This window comes from Rhopilema esculentum, chromosome 8, assembly GCF_057945365.1.
Source record: "Rhopilema esculentum isolate cy_ngs chromosome 8, ASM5794536v1, whole genome shotgun sequence".
NCBI lineage: Eukaryota > Metazoa > Cnidaria > Scyphozoa > Rhizostomeae > Rhizostomatidae > Rhopilema > Rhopilema esculentum.
In genome coordinates, this window is record NC_142822.1 from 8,044,512 (window position 1) to 8,068,863 (window position 24,352).

Consider the following 24,352-nt stretch of genomic DNA (forward strand, 5'->3'; position numbering starts at 1 on the left):
TTCGATAATAAGAACTTTTTATCTTCAGCAAAGCACCCATTTCTTTAGCTGCATGTGCATATTTGCAATATTTTGCATTAAATTTGATGTTAGTGCTCAAAGAGAACGTTCCAATGAATAACTTTCTTACATAAAGGAAAATGAATCATAAAATTGGAATCTTAAGGGGGCACTAGACCAGTTGCAAGCTATAATAGCCCTAGAGCAAAAATGCTAGATATAGTGTTATATTTGCATTATTGAATAAGAAAAATGTTACATACTGTTATTGTATAACATTATTATCCCTTTGGTGTATAAAAAATATTTATGATTCTTATCCATGCTAATTTATGCTAATTTCATTCGGCCGTCATTTTTTCAGTAAAGTAAAGATAATTCCTTTATGGTTAAAGATTTTTGGGCCAAATTTGGAACAGAAAATTGGAACATTATTCTGCATGTTTTAAATTGAGCATTTTTGTGTAGGGCATTGCAATTTGAAAAAATCTAAGAAAAACACTGTTTCCATGGAAACAGCTGTCATCTTTGCTTAAATTAAAAAAGCTCAATTTAAATTAAAGAACGTTATTATGTTGATATGCACACCAAATTTCAAGATGATGGGTCATACTGTTGAAGAGCTGTTCTTTCCTGAAATATATTAGTGCCAAATTTGATGTCCTGAGAAAATGGGCTTTAAAGTTGAAGACATAAATCTACATTGTTCTTTGGTAGATAAGAATTGATTGAGTGAGCAAAGATTTGGTTATATCTATTTACATATAACTTTAAGTTTCTAAAAAGCATTTTCTGTCTTCTACTGTCTTTTGAAAGGCTGTATGTAACTTATAACCTGTGGGATGGATATGTAAAATCTCTCTTCCCACTGGTTGATGCAAATGCTTTTCCAGCTTTGTCAAATGCACCTGAAGCATAGTGCTTCCTTGTTTCTTCAATTTGCTTTAAAAAGCTTTTTGATTTCTGCCATCGTTGGAATTTATATTTGTCACTTACTTTTCTTGAGGCAGACTTTATTCTTCTGCAGTTTTGTCTTTTAACAGCATCAACTGATTTTCTGCCAGAGCCCCTAATTCCTGCTGAAGCTCAGAGTGCTATTTGTGCTGTGCACCAGCACCACAGTTAAAGATGCAAACAGCTTCTGATACTGCAAGAGTTATTCTGCGTAGACCACAAAAGTTTTCTTTTGGGCAACGCATCCATATTGTGCTATTAAAGCTTTCATTTTGATTTTGGGTCAAACCCAGTTGGCATCTTTTCAGCAAATTAGAGTCACTAAGCCTCTTGAAAGTTGGCTCTAAAGCACTAAAAAAGGATGAAGGTAGCCTCTGAGATTCATCAAAAAATGATGTTGTCTAAGCTTTATCGACCCAGAACTTGCACCATGATGATCTTTCTTTTGGGCAGTGGCGTAGCTAGCGGTCGTGCTTGTCATGCCGGGCATGACCATCTATTTCCAGAGATAACATTTTTCAAAAAATTATATTTTCGTAAGAATAAAGTCATATTCTCCTGATGGCTCAGGCTATTCGCCTTTGGAGCCCTATGGTTCCACGCAACAATATGGAGCCCTCCGCAGGCGCTCTTCTATTGTCGGGCATGACTAAAACAGAGGGTTTCCAATTTAGTCATGCCCATAACTATGAGCATGACCAAACCCTGTGTTTTAGTCATGCCCATAACGCTGGTTCCCTATGTTTGGTCATGCCTAACAATAGGAGTGACGCAGGAGAGAACAAAGGCTAGTCATGCCATTTCGAGAGGGCATGACCATCATTATAATCATCAGAACCGCCCTGTGTTATTTCATGAACGCGAATGCGAGGCATCGATGGCGGCGCTGCTATGCCTAGATCCACGAGCTGGGAGGTAATTCTCTGTAAGTAAAATGCAAACAAAAGCTTATTGCCAAGCAGCCACGACTCATGTTAATCTCCAGAACATTTTATGGCAATGAGAGGGTTTTTCAGCCTTAGTGGTTTTGCACTATGTGGAGAAGTGACAGGCACGAAAGGCCATTTTTGGGCATAAAATCAGCGAGCAGGATCATTTTATGCAACCAAACCAAACTCTCAGCCTTTTCAGTAATCAATTGTTACTAGTTGAACATTTGGAGAAAATCTTCTTGATTAAATGAATGCCAAATCTTGGTGCTGTTTCAATGGAGATGGATGGAGGAGATAGCAGTGTTATTTTCCAAACCAACAGATTTGAGAGCTTAAACTTTCCAGACATTTAGCAGCATATTCAGAAACTGTTAAGCCCTTTAAGAGCATTGTTACCATATTATGATTAGGACAATAAGGTTGTAGTTAATGGATAGGAATGCCAAAACTTGCTTAAAGTTATTCTTCAATTTTTTATTTATTATCACATGCAATAACACTGTTTTTACACACAATTAAAGTCAAACTCAAAGCTCTACTGACTTCCCTTGTAATTGAAAGTACCTTTTTACTACTTATAGATGTTTAAATAAGATGACCAGCGACAAGTCAAGCATGTTACTGATCTTGTTAGTTAAACAGTTTTATTTCTTTATAACTTTTCATGTATTTGAAAATTTACAAGATCAAATTATTTCATTTAAAACCCTTGTTTGCTAGATTTAGTAAGGAAATCCAATCATGTGGATGTTTACCACAAGTATATGTGGAAACATAAATGTTTTTATCAAGCTAAACTTTTTTTGCAAGGTATTTTTCTATTAAGTCTTAACTTTGCAGGAAACATTTTGCAACTAGGCCTATCCATTATTTTAGCTTCCTATATTTCATATCAATATTTACATTGCATATTCCTTTGCCCATTTGTTTTATTCATCTATCAGTTCTATTCGGGTTGTTAGTTAATCGTGATGGCTTTAACTTACCTTCAATAGATTGATAATAAGACTATTTGTGAAAAATATCACCAAAAAGCTCCCATTCAGTTTCATGTGATTTATTGTTTTATTTACAAATTTTAGCTTATCTCTAAACTTTACAAATGTATTTCAGCCTGCAAATTGAAAGAAATTAGGAGAATAACACAATTATTTGTTTAAGCTAAATTTATCTACTATACTAAACTAATGTTTTCGTATGTCTTCTGTACAGTTCTGTTTTGAAATTGTCAGAACTCTGTCTGTATAAATTACCAACAAACCAAAACAGTGTCACAGCTATAAGACACAAAGGTCATTTTATGGTGTAACAAGATAATAAGAAAAGCTCTTTCCAAAGGTTCATCAAACAATTTTTTATAAGTTGCAAGCCTTAAAATTAAAATTTCCCAAAGGAACTCATCAACTGAAAAATTGGGCGTGGCAGAATATGGCCACACCCATATTTTTTCAAATTTGAGGGAGGGCATGACCACTGCTATTTGGCTAGCTACGCCACTGCTTTTGGGCAATATCTGTGCTGTTGCATGAGAGATGTGCTTTCATCAGATGGCTTAACCGAATGGCAGGGCCGTAAATCTGTCATGTGAATTGGGGGGGTCAGCAGAGCGAATGAATATAAAGTATGCAGTGGGCATGGCACCACAAGGGTGTGTTATGGAAACAGTTGAGGGGCAAATTACTTTAAAAACAAAAGTCAATATTTTTGGACTTCTCAAGACTTTCTGCTCTACAGAAGGTATTTATAGATATTCCTTAGTACATTGACTTGTGTTGATAATTGGATGGATAACATTTTTCAGAGACGGCTACAAGAAATTGAACCTTGGGTGCTAAGAATCAAGTTTACTGTCGCAGGAGGACCCACCATGGTTGGGTCCGACAAGAAGAAAATTTTTGAAATTTCACCTTCTAGAAAGGCTAAAAAAGAATCCCCCAGACTAAATTTAATAAAATACTAGAATCGCTCAGGATAAAAAGTTCGGCGTTTTTCAGAAGAACACAGATTATTGTTTATTGGGTGAAATTGTGGAGGGGAAGAGTCGTGCTTAAACCTTAGTGACAGACGTTGGGGAAATATGGGACACTGTTGTATTGATTGGTAGAAATTTACTTTCTGAACAGAATTGTGCGTCTTCTTATTTTGAACGCTTTCAGTAGGCCATCTTTACACATAAAAAATGAATACATTTTAATGATACAAAAAGTGATTCACTAAATAAAAGCATATAATAGACAAATAATAGAAATGTACGTAAAGAAGTTAGTAAATAGGTCAAATAAAATGACAGATTGCTCTCTTTTTATTTCATACTTTGTTTTCAAAAATAAAACGGTAGAAAACGGAAAAAAACGGTAGAAAACGGTAAGTTTCTATCTTGTAAAAATTCTAAAAACCACTCTGCTTACAAAAATAACCTTATTGGCTGAGGTTTGTTGCAATAACACAGAAAAACGTAGTTTGGTTCTAACCCGGCTACCAGGGATTTCTTTCTTTCAAGGAAAATGATGGTAATTTCTCCAAAAAAATCGTTTCGCTCCAGATTTTTGGGGGGTCCAGTCCCCCCCGTCCCCCCCCGGGATTTACGGCCCTGCCGAATGGTGTAAAATAGCTAACACTGCTTGCCTCATCTTCTCCACATTACCGATATTAGCTCTAATTGCTCTGGAATTGATTGACCTTAACATCTGTCAACCGTCCTCTTCCTCCAACAGGTTTACCATCCTCTAATTTCTTTCCCCTCAAATCTTTTATCAATTTTCTTAGAGCTGTCCCCGTTCTCTTTTGGATATGTCCTATACATTCCTTTTTCTCCACTTTATAACGGCTGCCATAAATGTTCTCAATACACTCTTTGACTACTCTAAATGTGTCACTGTCTCCATCTCCCACAAAGGTAGTGTATTTCAATTGTCTTGTATGAATTGAACGTTTAAAAATTGAATTGGCCCCAGTACCCTCCATACTGCCAGATGACACTTCATAGTTTAATTGACATTTATCCTCATGTGCTTTTTTCCATATCTTATACGATTCAGAGTCTTTGCTCTCTTTTTCATGCACTTTACATTCATGGCAGTAAAGTGATAGTACTTCATAGTCCAGGACCTCTCCTGTTTCAACACTTATAGCCACAACACTCAATACTTGGATGAAAAACCCCTTTTGTGCCAAGTCCCATCAATAGTTATAGCTGCAGGGACAGCACCATCTTCATCCTCACTGGCAAGCTCTGGATTCCTCTCTAATATGATGTCCCTCACTCTTTTTGCTGCTTGTAGCATGTTTTCAGTGGCTTCTGCTTTGGCTGCATCAGAAATAATGTTGAGATGCTTGGCATAAGCTTTATCTGTTACAGGAGCAGATAAATTCATGACAGAGCAGAACTTTGGCTAGTGATTCTCTGTCTCCTTTCATCGAATTGCATGCCATGACAGATCTCCTGTTGATGTCAAAACATTCCAATGTTTTCCTTCTGAGCGTCTGCTTGTCACCAATTCGGTTTCTTTATGGCAACACGAGCAAACAATTGAAGTAAATTCGGCAAGGCCAGACCTTTGCCATCTCTTACCGCCAAAGAAAGTTTTGACTTTGGATTGGCACACGATTTGCAAATGGCCGAACTGTTCATGGCAGATTGCAATAAAGATAGGTCAATTATTGAGTTTCTGGAAAGTTCTGAATCCTTTACTTGCTGCCTCGTGGCTACTTTATCACCAAATGACGATCTTATTTCAATTTCTTTATCTAGCTCTGAAATCTTTCGTGAAGAAGCGGACGAACTAGTCTGTGATGAAAATTTCATGTTGTTTGGACTGCCTGGCAGTGAATTAACACATTTTTCAGAATTTAGCTTTTCCTTTACATTTCAATTGAATTGCTGTAGTGAAATTCATAACATCAAATTCCGGCCAAATCCATAGAAATATTTTAATATTCAAAACGAAGCAACTTGCGACCGAGGAGTCCAAACGACAATAAGTTTTCAGTAGAATCTGATCTTAAGACGAAGAAGGTTTGTAGATAGTGAGATACAAAATCGATGATATCAACACGGGGCGGAAACGGATATTTATCTTATCTAACATATTTGTCTAAAGTGAAATCTTGGACGCTAGTGGGTGTGATGCACTTATCTATAAAAAAGACTGGATCGAGCTTCCTATTGTCTTGAAACACCAAAGTTTCAAGCCTGTTCAATTTCAAAAGGAACAGGGCCCCAAAAAATAAACGATATAAGTACGTGAGAGCTGTAATGCTGTGTGTATGAGTCCTGAGAAAGAACAAGGCCAGAACAGCTGAAAACATTGCTAGGACTGACACTTCCGTCAAGAACAAGGCCGTCTCCTAGCATGGGCTGTTCTCTGGGGCCCACTTCTCGGATGGCGACACTCGGGTCACATTAGAAGCTCGATCCAGTCTTTTTTATAGATCAGTGGTGCGATGTTTTTAAGCCTCTGATGTCACACAAGCACAGCAACGAGGCTGAGACTGTAGTCATAGACTATGCTGTAATGTATGCTGAAAATATTAGTGCCTCCTTTCTTCCTGTACAGAATACATTTTTCTATACCCTTAAAGGCAATCTGTCACGACGATTGGTTATAAGAACAAAGGGATTTTTATTGTTTCCAGTCCCCCTTCAATTTATCGCATTGTAAAAAATATGGCGGAGCGCTGGAATCGTGTTTAGGCTATTGTTCCAGCTATTAATCTCGTTAACCAATCCACAACGAGACAGATTGCCTTTAAGTATGTTCCGATTTCTGACTGGTCCCCTTGCAGCGGTGTAGCGAGGGAAGGCAAGATGGCTGAGCGTCCTTACCCAAATGTCAAAAAAGCTCTTTGAAAAAGGACGTTTTCTGGCCTTTTAAAGGGTGTTGCCCCATTTTATCCTCGCTCAACCAGCCTTCGCCCTCTCAATCGTACCAACTGGCTACGCTACTATCCCATTGGTCAGTGGCGTAGATAAAGGGGGGGCGAGGGGGTCAAAACCCCCTGTAAAGCTAAACTGCTGTTTTTTTAAAAGATTTTTGATCTTGTCGGAAATTTAACATGGTTGTCTATTTTTATCAAAGTGTTACATTTAGAGATAAAATATTTTAAAGCTGAATATGGTCATTTCGACTGTTGTTCTGAATCAGATTGCCAATCTTTTCCAATAAGGCATAGTACTTAAAAATGCCTTTTTCAGAGGAAAAGACAAGAAAATTCTTCGAGTAACATGATTTATGACACGTGACGTACATAACGTTATGTCCAAATTTTTTGAAAAAATAAAAGCTTTTAAGAATTTTTGTCAGAAAATCTAAGTTTCTTGCCCCTCCTATGAACTTTCCTATCAAGGCCATTGCCCTTGGTGTATTAAAAGTGAAAGCCAGAAATACATGTGATTCTCGATATAATGTTTTTCGGTATTTAAAGCTAATAATTTAATCTTGTGTTTTTAGTACTTTACTTTCCTACAGTCAGAAGCGGACTGTCCCACCGGGACACCGGGAAATTTCCCGGTGCACCCTCTGCCCTAAGTTATTTTTTTCAAAAACATTAAAACTTTCAGAAGGCAACTAATCTTTGCACAGAACTAAAATTGATTACAATCATCAACTGTCCAAAGTACGTTTGCATAAAAAGTTTAGCTTCACCTTTAAGTTGAGCAATATTAAGATTGATAGCCAAGTTTCCCAATCTGCAAATTCTGCAAGATTTTCTGAAAACCTTGTAAAGAACATGTTTTGCTTTGAAAATGACTTTGAAAAAAGCAAATATTTTAAACATGCTAAGCTTTTTTGCCTGAAACTCCTCAGAGTATGAAACGTCTTGTAATTTTGGTTAGCTTGTAATTTTTCAAGCAAGTGCACAATACTTGAATTAATTGGATTTCTGTGGAGGGGGAAGTAGGGATTTTCACTAGCTACCTAGCAGACTACTGACTGATGACTAATAATTTTGTGAAACAAATGACTTCTGACTAACCATATTAGTTTCTTTACTTATGGCTAATGCAAATTAATCCTAGTGCCTGATATCCAATAACTGGGGGCTCGCACTTTGAAAAAAAATTAGCTGAGCACTACCATGTGTTCTTTCTGATCAGAATGGCTGTAACTGGATAAAATTATCGATGTGTTGGCTTTTGGTTATGGGAACGTTCACATATTATGTAATCAAAGATGGGGAGGGGGGATTTACATAAACGTTATGGCTATTACGGTTATTTTGGCTATTTGTTAAAGTTTGTTAAAATAGTTGTTTAAAGAGAAGGAGATTTTTCAAGTATTGCCGATTTTTGATTCCGTAATATGTGCATATTCCTTGTGTTGTCTTTCTTGAATAATAGTCCTTTTTTCTTTGGGCCATCAACCATCCCTTGATAGTGAAAACTGCTCTATAGAGGACAATACTTCCTGTCCGTGGCAAGCTATAATGTTTTGCAATTCAACTAACAACTCATAGGCATCCTGCTTTTCGTGCGTTAAAACCAGGAAAAAAACTGGTTTCAAATTAACAACTAGCTATTAAAGTTTTCCAAGCTTTCTTCAAATTTTTTATCCTGGAAAGGAACTGTGCCTTTTCTTAAGAAGTTCTTTATCCTTTTACCATTTCTACGCACAGTTTCTCATAGAGAGGGAGCCTATCAATCTGCAAAATCATCAATTTGCACAAAAAGGATGGCAGCAAGATCTCTTAAAATCCATTTGTCCAATATATGTTATCAGATATCTTTCAGACAAGTCTACGCTTTTGAGCACATGTTCAATACCTGATCATAATTCCACACGCTGATGAACTGGAATCATATCTTTTGTAAATGATATTTAAAACTGTAGCGTGGAGGCAGGAGCAACATAGTCATTAGGCTAGCAGGTGCTGAGGCACCCCTTTACATTTCTCAATGATATGCTGCAAAACTTTCAAAATATATTTTATGTTACCGTTTGATGAGAACGAAGTCATATATTTCGTCAAATTTCTAAATATTTCGAGATCGAATTTAATCTCATTCTCATCTCCTAGGCCAGAGAAGCTGCTTTCGTTATAAAATCTTGAAAGGGAGTATCTCGCTAACTGAAAAACGGGCTTTGGGTTTGAGTCCAACTTTCAAAATCTATCATTTGATATCATCATTTGATACATAAAATTGAGAACAATACATCATTTGATACCTACAAATTTTACCAGCCGTGTAGACGTTTTAAATACAGTCAATTTGACAGAGAGTTTTCTTCATGCCAATGCCAATTGTGGATAAAAAACTTTGATTTTCAACATGGGACATGTTCCGACATTCTAAATAGGGTGTTTTCAAAACTTTGCAAGCCCCTGAGCCCCCCTTTCATTTCCCACCTAGTTCTTTCATTCTGTTGTCCATTGCAAGAGTTTTAAGGATGAATTAGGACAATGTTTGCAACAAACTGATTTTCAATACGGGGCCCGTTTTACAAGCCCAAAAGTTAATAAACTTTAGCACCTATTGGCGCCCTTTTGCTTGCTTTTCCGGTGGGTCGAAGGGTAGCCAGTCCGCCACTGCCTACAGTTATCAAATAATAAGGTTGAGAGGCAGAAAAAGGAAGAAAAAAGAAGCTCAACATTGCCACCACACTGTCCTTTAGTTTGCAACCAGGGGCGGACTGGCTGATATTTTTGGCCCGGGCAAATTTTGATCAAACCGGCCCACAATAACAGCAAATAAAAAACTCCTCGGAAAATGCAAGTAAATATTAGTCTGTAAGAAAAACAAGTTTTTAAGTTCAGTAATTTTGTGCATGGATGAATGCTGGTTAACAGAACATGTTAAATAAGTCATTTGCTGACTAAATAGTGAATAAAGAAAAATTTTAACTCATTGGTTTGACTTTCTTTCTAAATACAGTAACTTATATGTTGATAATGTGATCGTTCTAGATGTCGTCTAACAGGTGTTTTTCTAAGAACATTAACATGAAGGACTCCAGGTAACGTAAACTGTTCTTTATATATTTAAAGCTTCTATCACACTCAACTTGTGACAAATAATTTTCTAATCCTCCGGAAAATAACAATGATTTTCAGCAGCCCAAAAATATCGATTTGTCAATTTCTGACCCCAAAAAGAAAACAAGGGCATCCTGTTGAAATTTTATCGTGTAGCACCATACCCCTATTGGGCGGGGGGTCCATTTGACTTATGAAAGTATATGTCTAATTAATTAACCATAACTTGTATGAGTTTATTGAAAGGAGCAAGAGCAAGACCCTGCTGTTCTTTGTGACGTTTGTGGCTTTTGCTTGATAAAAAAAGCTTTGTATCGTAGCTGAATCCTTTTTTAAGTCTCGCAGCTTATCCTCACGAAATTTCTGTGCACCACCTTTGGTTGAAGTCTTCTTGATCTTCCCTTGTTCTACGTATGTCCTCTTCATTACTTCACATCACAGAGCAAATCCCTTAGTGAACTCTAATTTTTGGACTTTTAAATTTATTACATTTAGCAATAGCTTGTGCTTAGGGAAAAACATGACCAGCTTCAAGCAAAAGCTAAGTAAAAAGACATCTAGAGAAAATATAACAAAATGTCAATAACATGTTCCCTGAAGAAGTGTGTTTGGGCTGCGGTGACCAGGGGCGAAACTACCGGGGGTGTGGGGGGTGTGACACCCCCCCCCCCCCAATCCAAAAAATAGTCGATTTCGCAGGGCAATCGAAGATTTCGCAGGGCACCAAGAAGAGGTTTGTTGCCACGCAGAAATGTCACCTCTGAAGTTCATAAAGAGCTGTTTAGGAATTTTGAAATGGAAATATCATATTTGTTATGAATCTACCTTCCTGACATTGCATAATAGAGAACGGAACAGGTATGTATGGAAAAGCTCCGTTATTTGCAAAGCGAAAGCATTTCTTACCGAAAGTCATAGCCAATGGATGCAATGATTGATGCATATGTTTATGAGGGCAAGGTTGAGTCCATACAAGTTAATTTAAGTTGTAAATTATTTTCATAACAGGCACGGCGTCACTGGGGGGAATAGGGGGCTGAGGGCCCCCACTTCGGTCAAGATAAGAATTTTCTATAATTTTTTCTATTACTTTTTAACAGTGCATGAAATAAAAAGAGAATAAACTGTTAAGATGCCGATTTTATTTGATCTAATTACTAACTTTTTCACGTATATTTTTATTATTTTTCTTTTATTTGCATTAATTCAGTAAATCACTTTCTGTATCATTGCAATGTTTAAATTTTGAAGCATGGCCTTTGTAAAATAAAGTATTTTTTTTTAAAACCAAGATTCTTCAATAGTGAAAGTATAAATTAGCAGCAACCAACGATTACAATATGACGACTTCATTCAACGAAAACTTCGACTAGACTGGACTTGCACTCAAAGAACATACGCTTTTAACAACATGAGTGACGCACACAAAACCCTAATGACACAAATTAACGGCAAATGAACTAATAACAACTAAAAAGAGATGGCACGATGACAAACAAAATTACTGACGCAAACATCGAAAGACATTCTCATTAACAATAACGAACCACAAACACGATGCACGACAGACAAAACTAGTTGTATAACACCTTCTCGAGACAAGAAACTGCACATTTCTGTTCAGGAAATAAAATTATCCCAATCAAAACAACATCTGCCTCTGTCATTTACAACTATGTGCAATCTTAAACGAAAGGTTACCGTTTCTTTCCTTCCCCAACGTCTATCACTAGAGTTTTAGCATGACATGCCCCTCCCTATTTTCCCCAATAAACAATAATCAGTTTTTTTAGCACAATAGTCTGAAAGATGCTTTTTAGCTCTTATAACAAGGTATAATTTCAAAAATTTTCTTCACGTCGGACCCAACCGTGGTGGGTCCTCCTATATCACTAAACTTGATTCTTAGTCCCCCCCCCCGGGCTAAATTTCGTCGCACCGTCTGCATCATGTACCCACACACACCATATGTCATGAAATATAAGCTTTAGTACCAATGAAAATCAGATTTGACATTTAATTTACGCTCACGTAGAGAAATAGATATTTCATAGGCAATGAAGTTTCAAGTTTGTTTATATTGCTTAGAAGTTTGTCCTTGGTAAAGACCAGTGTACACTGGTGAAGCTTTAACTAGTAGCCTATAGACAAACCTTTGCTACGAGATCTGCAGGGCACCACTCAGTTTTGCAGGGCAGAAACCCTTTTCACCCCCCCCCCCCAAACTATTGGCCAAGTTACGCCCCTGGCGGTGACAAAAATGAATTCATAATTTTGATGGTTTTGGAGTACTCGCGTGTATATTTAATCTTTCCCACAATTCTCTGAAAATTCAAGGCAAACAGATTAACGCGTGGGTATACTTTTTTGCCTCGCATTCACTTTTTAAGCTAATTTATTTTTTTGCACTTTTATCAACCGGCCCTTAAACCGACCGGCCCTTCGGGCGATCGCCCGAATAGCCCGACCAGCCAGTCCGCCCCTGTTTGCAACTGATAAAACACAACTTTAAACATTCAAAAAGTTTCGGAACACTTAGATAGAAAGTTATAGCGCTCTATTATATTAAGTTTTGCAAAACAAAGTTGGCCAAGCATTTTTATTAGTATTTACATTGGGGTCAAAATAGTATGGAAATGGTGATTAAAATGGAAGCTCACAGAAGCTAAAAGAATAAGCTGATGACTTTTTAAAACAGAAGTTCAGCGCTAAAGGGTGTTTGTAACAAACCCTTTCGCCACGAAATTTCTTGCGTAATTCAAATGTCTTTTGAATGAAAATAAATTTGATTGATTACCTCACTGTTTTGTGGGTAAAATGTCAAGCTTTTGTTTATTAAAAGTGATATCAGTACCAGGTAAAAAATTTCTAAAGCTGTCATTTTGTGATTTCTAAAGCTGTCAGAACAGTTGGCTTGCTAAATAGCATAACAATTTTGGGTGTAGATGCTACCTTTTATAGATTGCAAAGGTATACTGAACACAGAAAGTCTTGGTTTTAATTTTTCAATTGCTATGTGCTCAGTGGTGTGCTGGCAGGGGGCAAGACGACTGCCCTCCCCCTGCTGATCAATTATCAGGGGCGCTAAAATGAATTTTCATGTTATAGGGGTGCCGCCCTAGCCAAATAGCTACCGAACGAAGGCAATTTACATAAAAGAATACAACAATACGAAAGGCGGATACTTGAAACATACCACTTCTATTTTCTTACTAACTTTTATTTACTGGACAATGATCGTCAAACACAACCTCAAGATTTCACGCTAAATCTAAATGATTTTGCACAAAGTAGATACCATGGGCGTACCGAGGTAGGGTGGGGGGGTGGGGGGTTGTGTTTTTGTGGAACCTGTCAAAACAATTTTGGTTTGGCGGTAAAAGTTCAGATTAGGCGCCATTTCATTAAAATACTGAGAGGATGTAAGGATTTTTGATTCACTTGTATAAAACGAAATGGTAGGAAGAAAAAGCTGAGAGATTGTGTCCCAACTTGAAGAAATTTGTGTTATATAAGTTTATCTGATGAGTGCGCAAGCACGAAACTCGAAGTAACAGAGAACAAGTCTCATTTCTGTTATGTTATAAATATTTAACAATGACACCGGAAAATCGAGTAAAACCATCAAAAAGCTTTCACCCTGTGGATATTTTTTGAGGAGAAAGCTTGCGTTATTGAAAAAGTGCTTCAAAAAGTGCATTTTGCAGCAAACTGGAAGCATTAAAATTCAAATTTTCCCCTTCGGCGGCAACCATGGTGCTGCCTCGGACAGTGTAGTTATATCTTGGGCTTGTTGCGATATATGGATCTAAAGGGTTGGAAGGTCTGATGATAATATGTAAATAGATGTTGTGAATCGACACAATGTAATGCGGAGGATGGTTTTCAATCCGGCAAATTTTTATGTAGTAAACCCAAACAAGGCCTGCCTCGCAACGGCCTTGGGGCCATATTTTGAAAAAAGCTTATAAGTATTGTTCAGAATTTTCCATTAGTCTATAGCGATGTAGTAAATTTTCGAATTTTGATGCTTCCAGTTCCCTGGAAAATGCACTCTTTCAAATAAATTGTACTAAATCAATCCTTCTAATCCTATTGAAAATTCTTTTATTTTTGCAAACAAATTAAACAGCAGATAAAAACAAATAGTACAATTTCCCCGTGGTCTTGAAAAATTCTTTATTGTCAGTTACTTCTAAAGCTAGGTAACAATTAGCACTGGTTGTCAATTTAGATCGCTCTTTCTATCTTAGCATTCCTTTTGAATGTTAAAAAAGATCTGGAGCTAATGTTGAATTGCAGTTGACGCTTCTACCAAGAAACTTTAGGGGAAATGGGCACAACACACTATTTTTACCTAAAGAGGGCCTGGAATTTTGGATTTATTTCAAACAAGAAATCTTCAAATCATTAACGCTTAGTTTGTTTATCTTTCTTCATATCAAGGAATTTCATATTCAACCAAAGGAGCAACTACTTTTGCTTGATTCTTTATTGATTGTAAGACATGAAGGTCTCTGAACTATACCTTAAGCGTTTCTTCCACTGAGCGGATTTGCGACCCCAATGTATTTTCTGTCTAAGCAAAGAATAGAAATGCTCAATTTTTTACCAAGAAAATGTACTTGAATAAATAGAAGAATACATATTCTCTTCGTGTGCGACTTGGTCGTGAATGATTTGAATTAGGCATATTCCCATAATAATTGGACTTTAAGGATTCTCTTTTGCTTTTGAATTATAACTACCAAATCGTAGAAATCTTGTGAATTTACTTAAGCAAAATATGAACGAAAGCTCTACATACGGGCAAAGAGTTTTTACTGTTCATGACTTATGCGGAAGTATACAAGGCAAAAGCTGCTCTTCTTCCAGTCTACAAAACGTATAATTATCTTGCATACAAATTTTTGTCGAAATATTTGTTCTTCGTATTTACTCGAAAGGATTAAAAAATCTTTATGAATTCATTGCTTAAAATGTGCTCGAAATTTTGTTGTCAACACCTGTTTTGTGCTAAAAAGTATTTTCTAAATTTGCATAACCTGTATTTGAAACAAGCCTGCTTGAATTGAAACTATTTCAGTCTTTGTTGAAAACAGCCCTGTTTTTTATTCTTTCTTCATATTCGCTATTGTCGTGATCTTTTTTCAGTTTTACCTGCTATCGAAGCTTTTTGCTAAGGAGAAACATGATTTACAAAAGGCCTTACGTTAAACACCTGGGTATGTGATAATCTAGCCCCCAAGGGTACTGAGGAGTTTCCCTCAAAGAATTCCAAACTCGCATAGACACGTTTCCATTTCTTTGCTAAGTGGAGCCGACCAATTACTGTTACTATGGCGATGAATCTACCTCGTTGTCAAAAAAGGCCTGGTACCAACATTTATGGGCGGGTAGTTACTTGATCATTGTTCTAAGCACGTTCGAATCTGACTTTCCTTTCAGGTTGAAAACATTTGGGAGAAAGTCGATCAGAGAAGGCTGCGTGTTAATTTAGACTAAAACAACCTCACAATTCAAGATGTCTGAAGATCAAAATGTTATCAAGCTGAGGAACGCCTGCTTGAAACGTGGTGCCACGGGCATTAAAGGAATAAGGAGGTTTGTAACTTGCCTGTATTTTTTTGTGTGACGGGTTGACTTCCATCAGTTCATACTGCTAAGGAATCTGATTACGAATAGGGAGTTGCTTGTGACATGTGACATCTGTGCATAGCAAGCAACTTCTTCTTTTATTAAAGGTGAGTTATGATATTTGAAGTGCAATAAAACAACTCGTTGAAACTTTCTTTACACTACTAGGTTTCGTAACCATGCGATCAAAACAGTTGACAGTTTTTGGTGAGTTGTGTGACAGCGTGCAGTCGTAGTTGGTTGTTAATTGCTGCAAAGTCACTTTACTTATTAACTGAAATGTTACGTAGGCCCATAAATATAGCTAGCTTAGTTGATTCATCTTATTTAGTTTTTTAATGCTTGGCAAATTATAAAAACGCTCATTGGGCAACTTTTATTTAGAACATATATTATCAATTAATCTTCAGTGTCTGCTTATAAAATTTTTAAATGTTTATGTATCAACCTAATGAATAAGGTTGATAAGACTGTTATTGTGATAACCCTTGGTCTTGTTGACAATAATTAACCAGTCGCATTCCCTTAGCTTATTACTAGTGAAGTCTAAGTTTAATTATTAAACTGCTTTATAAATTTATTGTTTTGCAAATGTGCTATATCAAGTTAATTATTGATAGGAAATTAAATGGATAATTACACATATTTTTCAAATTGATGATTGAAAAATACCCATGTTGTATCATCGTGGTATCAAGACACCTAGCTTTATAAACAGGCCAAGTTTCTGGAAAATCTCAGTTAACTTTTAAAAAGATATATAGCACATATTTCTCACTGTTTGTGGTTATGCTAGTATAGAGATTTTTATTGATCCATGCAAATCAAATCAAAAGAATAAAATTGAGAATTATCACTTATTAAAAGCATAGCTTTTCGTTCTGTTTATATTTAGCTGTAAACAACATTGTTCATTGTTTTGAAACAGAAAATAAGAAGTGCAGTCAAGCAGATATGAAAAACAAAGAAACAATGATATTGTTTTCCTTTATGCTTAAAGAAAATGATAACCAGAGGCTTTTCCTTTCATATCAAAAAGCAGACAAAGCTCTTTCAAATTTATTTTCTTTGCCAAGTGGCATTAAAAGTAAATTAGATTTGGGCAGACCACAATTTTCATAAACAGACTGGGATAAAAAAGTTTAACTCACAGTCATATTGAAATTTAGCCTGATTGACCAGGTTATTTTTATGAGCTTTTGTTTATCAACTAGATGTTTTAATTTGTCAATATTTTCTTGTTCAATAGACAGTTCAAGATTATGGATGACGATAGAAGCAAGTCTCTATCATTTGAAGAATTCAGAAAGGGTATTCATGATTTTGGTCTTGTGGTTGCTGATGATGTAAGTAAATGGGACCATTCTTTGTTTAATATGAAAAACAAATATAGAAGGGTCATAATAAAATAGAATATATACTAGAAATGAGACATGTTCTCCGTTGAAGGGTCATATATATATTAAAATATATAGAAGGGTCATATATATATTAAAATTGTTACCTATTCTGTCTTTTAAAACTTGACCTCAGCTGCTCCTCTGCATTTTCATGCAGCTGCAGAGCAGCCTTCTAATCTTTTCTAATGCTATAAATTCCATTGCTTCTGGTGATTATACTATTTATTTCATGCTTTTGGTGTATAGAGGATGGTTCTGAATTGCTAATCTAGGTTTTACACTTAATACTATCTTCAGGCAGCTGTATGCAGGTAAAAAAGCCTGTGGTGACTGCAATTTGGGGTGTGGAGGGGGGGGGGGGGGGGGTATCAACTTAGAGCTTCCTGTTCTATGAACCAAAGGATGTACAGCTCTGCCTATACAGCATCGTGCACTTAATGGCAAGGTGGCAAGGCGGTAAACATTAGTTTTCTTATCTATATATATTATATCATATCTATATATATATATCTATATATATATATATATATATATATATATATATATATATATATATAGAGACAAACCATGTAGTCTTATTTTCTTCAACTCTATGATATATCAAGCTCTACGTGCTAACGTATGGAGAACTGTGCTACGGAAGTATCAAAAGACAAATTTCTATGTATATATATATATATATATATATCATAGATTGAAGAAAGTAAAACTACATGGTCATATAGAGATAAACCATGTAGTTTTACTTTCTTCAATCTATGATATATCACGCTCTACGTGCTAACGTATTGAGCACTGTGCTACGGAAGTATCAAAAGACAAATTTCTATATATATATATATATATATATATATATATATATATATATATATATATATATATATATATATATATATATATAAATACTATTTATTAGATGATCTTGAAAAAACACAAATACTTTCCCTTGACATCTATCTATGTATCTACAGCTTTCATAGACATATTCTCATGTTTGATATCATTATCATATGTGTGTTTGTGTCAATTTTTTTAATGCTCCTCATTTCAGGAGTGTAGGCAAATGTTTGCAGCCTTTGACACAGATGGAACTGGATCAATTGGGTTTGAAGAATTCTTGGCTAGGCTAAGGGTAAATCTTTTATGATATATTTGATTAAAGATGAACAGTCAATCTTCTTGATTACATCTGTTCTTAATTAAACACTGAGTTAGTTCATTTGTTCCATTTGTTCCAATTGATGAGTCTGCTATAGCAGTGTTTACAAATAATTGGTGGGAAATGCACCACTATATTAATTACTTTTTCTTATTTTGTTTATTGAATAACTTTGAACTTCAGATATAACAAATTAGCTATTAGGGTAAAAAAGTCTTGACTTTCAAGTTGAAAGAGAAATCTGTGTAGCACAAAACTCTGTGAACTTGTGCTATGTACTTGTAAACCTTATTATATAATTTGTACAAGATTTGGTTATCTTCTCTTGCAGCCTCCTATGTCAGACAGCAGAATAAACATGATTAACAAAGCATTCAAAAAGGCTGATGCAACTGGTGATGGTGTCATCAATGCAAAAGACTTGAAAGGGTATTTATGTTTAAAGTTTTTATAGGTTGTTAATCTTTGGGTGAATGCCTTCTTTGGAATGAGGATCCCCATTGAGTGCCTCCTTGAAAAATCAAGATATTGTCATATCAAAATTTGGAATTGTTCTTGTTTCCACAGAATTAACAATTAACTTTTTTTATATATATAAGCTTAAGACTATCTACTTTTCTTTTTTGATCTTCATTTCTTATGTGTTCACTCAAAATTTCTAGTATTTACAATGTGAGACATCACCCAAAATACATGAATGGTGAGTGGACTGAAAGACAATGCTTTGAAGAATTTCTGAAAAACTTTGAGCCAGATGAAGCGAAGAGAGATGGACAGGTAAAAAGGCTTAATAGTATATTTAATATAGTATGCATCAGAATAACTCTTTTCATTAATGATCTTAAAGTATATGAATTTTTATTATATATATATATTGTTATAATTTTTTATATTTGAAATGTTTTTAACAGTAGGTAAGATGGAACAACAGCTCTCCATACTTTTTAGTTAATTTTTTGAATGTTGGAAAAATGTTGTTAAGGCATTCAAATGTTGAAATGATCCTGAAGAAATTGAATGAAACATTGACAGAACACATTGGTACCAAATTTCAACATAATCAAAAAGCCTTCCAGAACTGTCTCCTTGTCAAGCTTGTTTTCAGAAAGGCCTTTACAAGATTAACCAAAAGCTCACAATTTGTGAATAGCCATGAGGTTATGCTTCTCTAAGCAGCCTGCTTGGAACTGTCTTTTAGGTCTTGAAAGCAATTTTGACTTATATGGGGTGCAGCAACCTTGAAATTGGGGTGTAGCAATCTTACATGGGGTGTAGCAACCTAGAGTTTGTGATCAGAACGGGTTTGCCAATTAATAATTTATATAACTTTTCTGTTAATTGTAGGTGACATTGGATGAATTTATTGATTATTATTCTGGTGTGAGCAATTCAATTGATGATGATGCATATTTTGATCTAATGATGAGAAATGCATGGAAAATCTAAGTGACTGTCACTCACAGACTGCCGATCAGTATTAATTTCAGTATATGTTTTTTTCACCAGTTTCAGACACATTTTCATAAACATTTTTGATGATTTTATTCTACAATTATGTTTTGTGGCATTTCAAACCTTTGTTTTTAAGACAGTATTGCTACTCATTCTGAGGGATAGATATTTTGCTTTTCACAATTAACTAATTAAATAGTGTACTTATGTTTGTTTGTCAATAATCTTACATACATTTACACAATGTACGTTTCCAATACCAGAATTCATTGAGAATTTTTAAGTTCACTGAGGGTGTGATGCCAGTGCTGATGAGAACATTGACAAATCAACAATTTTTGGGATTGTTCGAATTTCTCTAAATAAATTGCAGTGCATTAAACTATTTATTTGTGAAGAGCATCCAGCTATATTTAATGTTTCACTGGTTTAATTTCTTACTTGTAATTTAAATACATTTTCATTTTTAAATGATTTTCAGTTTTGCTTGATAAATGTTTATTTTCTGTTTATTTCCTCCAATATGGAAAATATGAGTGATGACCGTTTTATCTTATTTCCCTCATATTTACAAAAAACTTTGGAAAATGTCAGTCTTTATTCTAATTTTGCAGGTTGATAAACAAGGAAGCTGGGGCTTAAAAATGTTTGCTTGTAAACATTTAACAGCCTTCACTTTTGAACTTTTCTTAAAGTGGATAGCTAGAGCTGTAAAGCTGATACTGAAAAACTTTCATGCACTTGTAGACTAAGTTGTTGTAGACTTGTAGACACATCTTTCACGAGAAGAACAAAATTTCATTGGATAATGATCAAATCTACTTTTGTAACATCTTGAAGAGCCTAGAGATCTAAAATTTTATCTCAGGCTAAGTTCAAAACTCTGTTATTTGTTACCTAAGAAAATAGAATTTAGTCTGTGAATTCAATGGTATATCAAGAACCAAAACCAGTATGCAAAATGATTATCAGTATTTTGTTCAGATAAGAAATGTCATGTTGTTAAACAGTTTTCAGCAAAACAATTGAGACAATCTGTTAAGCCTGAGCTGCTCTAAACTGCACAATGGGATGAGGCTTTATGTTCCCACGGTTATCTTTTCTACTAGCTACAATGTACAAATGAATTTTACACAATTCACGTACTCAGTACCTCTGCATTGTGACACATTATACTACTTATACAGTTGGATTTTATTTTTTACCATCCCAAGAAAAATGGCTCGTCGTTTAAGGGTAAGGACTGCAAATGCCTTGGATGAGAATCCCTAACATGAGTAAACTTCCACCAAGAGTGAAGGGGAGTCGCCAGCTATTTGCAATTCTAGGCTTAGGAATCAGGAGGTGTGCCCCATCGAAGGGAAGGACCAAACCTCCTGATTCGATGAGCATATCTTCCGATTCCTAATAACTACCTTAGGATGCTAGGAAGAAACAAACAAAAATACAAAAAAGATTCGAAGATGTTTTTTGACCGAACATGAACACGCGCTAGCATGTTGGGTAATGCATGTCTTAAGCAGAAGTCTAGGTTACAGTAATTTGTTAGAGAGGCGAGCAAGACAAAATCTTTGAATGAGTGAGGTTAAAAAAGAGCATGCGCATAAAGCTTGATCATTATTACGCATGCTCTTTGACTTCACTACGGAGATTGCCTCGCACATTCCGCTCGTTTGTCACCCAAACAACGATAATTTGGCGCATCAGTTTAGCGTAGCGCATTGCATAATGTAATTGACTATTATTGATAACACGTATCTTCATCTATCTTCGTCACTTTTACAGCAAAATTGATTTCAGACCCGCTTATCTGGTTTCATCGCTGAAAAGCCCCTTATGACATTCTAAAAACTGATGTTTGCAATCATCATCAAGAAAATGCTGTAAACGTTGCTTGTGAATTGCACAATTTATTGAATTGAAATGATTGTTGCTAATTCAGTTTTTTTGTATGGTACTGACCCGTACCAATCGCCGAAAGCTAAATTATTTATGCTTTTATTCATGTCTTGGGTTTACAAAAAAATAGCAGAGAGATCCGTGAATGCACTCGGCCGAAGTTTAGATACGATAACAGGTCTTACATGAAAGCAAGAGCTGCAAACAACATATAACTTGCTACAAAAGCTACACGAGAGCACAGACTAGAAGAAGGCCTGCATTCGCTATTAAATATTATCTGTAACTAGGCATTTTCAAATTGCAGTCGCTGGGGTCTATGAGGCCATGAAGATCCAGAAAAAGATCGGTATTCTTGCCTGTGAAGATGCACCAGGGTGGGGAGGGGAACAGGGAATCAGCAATTACATCACGAAACAGTTTGGAAGAATTGAAGATGGCGTTGCTACCGAATTCGTGCATTTTCATGCAGTCACTGGCCAGCTACCTCAAGAAGATGAGATCAAAAGCTTCGATGGATTCGTTATCTCTGGATCGCATTATTCTGTAAACGATAGACACAATTGGATCGACAACCTTATTAATTTTGTAAGGTCGTTGTATGACCTTCCTAATAGGCCCAAATTGTTTGGTATATGTTTTGGACACCAACTAATTGCCAAAGCTCTTGGTGGCAAGGTGGAAAACAATTCATCAAAAAGGTTTGTCTGGGGTACGGAAAAAATTGAGTTGGCAGCACCACTTCGAGTAAATTCCTTGTTAAGCAGAGCGTTCGGAGAGAGACGCGGGCATTTCAAAATTGCTCAGTCACACGGCGAATGGGTGTCGGTTCTTCCGAAGGAAGCAGTGTGCATCGGAAGATCATCTTCTTGTGAACATGAAGTTTTGATGTATGGTGAAACAATAATGAGCACACAAGGACATCCAGAGCTTGTTAAAGAAGCTTTGGTGGGTAACATCTTGCCAAGGCTGCTTGACAAAGGGATTTTGAATGCAGAAGAAGAAAGAGTGGCATTGCAGTCGCTTAGTGATGAAGATCAGTACAAACTCATTCAGTTTGTAAAGATGTTTTTGGTAGCCAATTGACATTGTTATGTGCTTTCTAGATCTCGACAGATATGATAAGAATAAGGAATTTATTCTACAAGTAAAACCTTAGAGATGTTTACCAAGTTTCTAGAATTTAAGAAATGTTAGAGTAAGATTGTGATTTAAATAGTTAAAGATTACAGCTTTATTGCGATGTGTTGATTGACAAGAGCTGTAACTTCATATGCTTGTTATATTTCCATCAGAAAAACCCTCTCGTAGCTCAGAGGTGATAAAACACTTTCGTTATTTAGAATCATTGTCTGAAAATCTCAAACATTACGGCGATGATGCATCAGAACTGTGACGTCTATCATTGTGACGTCAAGTTTACGTCACTATGTCTGCGGAACCGATAAGTCTTGGTCCGTTATTCAATTCAATAATCCAAATGCATCCACTCATGACTGAAAATTGTGTAAAATATTGAAAGTAAATAGCGACTTTGAATAAACAGGCTCAATTCCACCAGTTAAGCAACAAAAGGCTATTACTAGATTCGTTGGAGAGGTCCTTTAACAAAGTTAAAACAGCGACTTAGTATTGAAAATTCACTTAGTATAAATTTGTATCCTTTTGTCAGCTCGTGACCAGCACCTCTTGTGTTGGTTTATGATGAGCTTCCTATCAAATGTCATACACCCTTTGGATAATAGCTCTTGTTTCTTTACTAAATTACTGAAAATTCTTGAACAGACAAATTAATGAAGAAATTTCACTTTCGGTACTCGATTTTGGAAGAATTCTTGCAGCATAGGCGCCGACCATTAGTTTTCCCGGGGAAGCCTCAAAACTTGAAGTGGGAATATTGTCACGAAAGATAGGTTCATATCGTTTGAAAGCTGCTCGTGATGAATTCCAATCTCAATGATTGACAATTAAAAAAGAATCAAAATTATCTTATTTGATTTAAGCACCTTTTTTATTTATTCCAAAAATCTGTTCTCCATCAAAAAGCTGTGAGGGGTGGTTGAGCCCTCCTGAAGGCAAACGACATACATACATACTAAAGAGGCTTGAAACATTTTTCAATGAAAAGTGACCAATCAGTAAACGTGATTTCACTCACACCCTTTTTGATTGGCTACCATTGATTGACAGATGGCAAAAGCCGCTTTCATATCTGTCTATTGCATAAAATTCCTAATCCCTTTTTTGCGCAAATTTAATAAAAACTTCAGCTTCAAATCTATTTTAGAATTCATTTTCTGTCGGTCTAAATTGACATTGGCTACAATTCTTTAAATGGCACGAAAACCAGAATAAGGAATTTGAATGAAATTAATCCTATTTCTATTGAAATATTTCTATTCATATTTCATCAAGTCACCAATTTTGTGAACAACTTTGCCAAAGTTCAGAAAGGTCGTCTGCTGGCACTTGGTAGAAGAGCGACTCTGATTAAAAAATGAAACTGGCATGCCTAGGGTGTCAAATGCTAAAATCTAAAGGGCTGGTTAGTAAAATGGAACTCTCGGTATTGAAAAAGTTTGTACCATATGGGGCATTGACGGAATATATGGGAACGGAGGCAAATGTCAGCCCAGTTCCAAATAATGAAAAATTAAGCAAGAAAATAAGATTTTTAATATAGAAACAGATGGAAAAAGTTTCTGAAACGAAACAATGGGAACTTTATGCACATTAGACAGCACTCAAACAAAGTGAATTTCCACCACAGACATTTGGAAAGTCGAAAGTATGCATGTAGTGACGCAGAGAGCACTACAGAAATGGGAGGCAAACAAAGAAACCACTTAAACTCATCAGAGATGTCGAATGCTACGCTTATGCAAGAAGCAAAGAAATACTTGTTAGTCTCTAGCAAGCATATTTGGTTTATAGTGTGATTTTAC

General features: G+C 35.8%; 1 protein-coding gene across 1 annotated transcript; it reads left to right on the forward strand.

Moving 5' to 3' along the window:
• The first annotated feature begins 15,281 nt into the window (after window positions 1-15,281).
• LOC135694635 (calcyphosin-like protein) lies at window positions 15,282-20,003 on the forward strand. Its single transcript, XM_065213453.2, has 6 exons — window positions 15,282-15,464; window positions 16,747-16,843; window positions 17,949-18,029; window positions 18,388-18,485; window positions 18,719-18,833; window positions 19,401-20,003. Exons 1-6 carry the CDS (start codon window positions 15,385-15,387, stop codon window positions 19,500-19,502), a joined length of 573 nt encoding a protein of 190 aa, XP_065069525.1. The 5' UTR covers window positions 15,282-15,384; the 3' UTR covers window positions 19,503-20,003.
• The last annotated feature ends 4,349 nt before the right edge of the window (window positions 20,004-24,352 follow it).

Excerpts from the sequence above, each read along its gene's own strand:
- LOC135694635 (XM_065213453.2), top strand. The coding sequence starts at position 15,385 with ATGTCTGAAGATCAAAATGTTATCAAGCTGAGGAACGCCTGCTTGAAA. Across the intron at positions 15,465-16,746 it reads GGCATTAAAGGAATAAGGAG|ACAGTTCAAGATTATGGATG; the intron begins GTTTGTAACTTG and ends CTTGTTCAATAG. Across the intron at positions 18,486-18,718 it reads AATGCAAAAGACTTGAAAGG|TATTTACAATGTGAGACATC; the intron begins GTATTTATGTTT and ends CAAAATTTCTAG.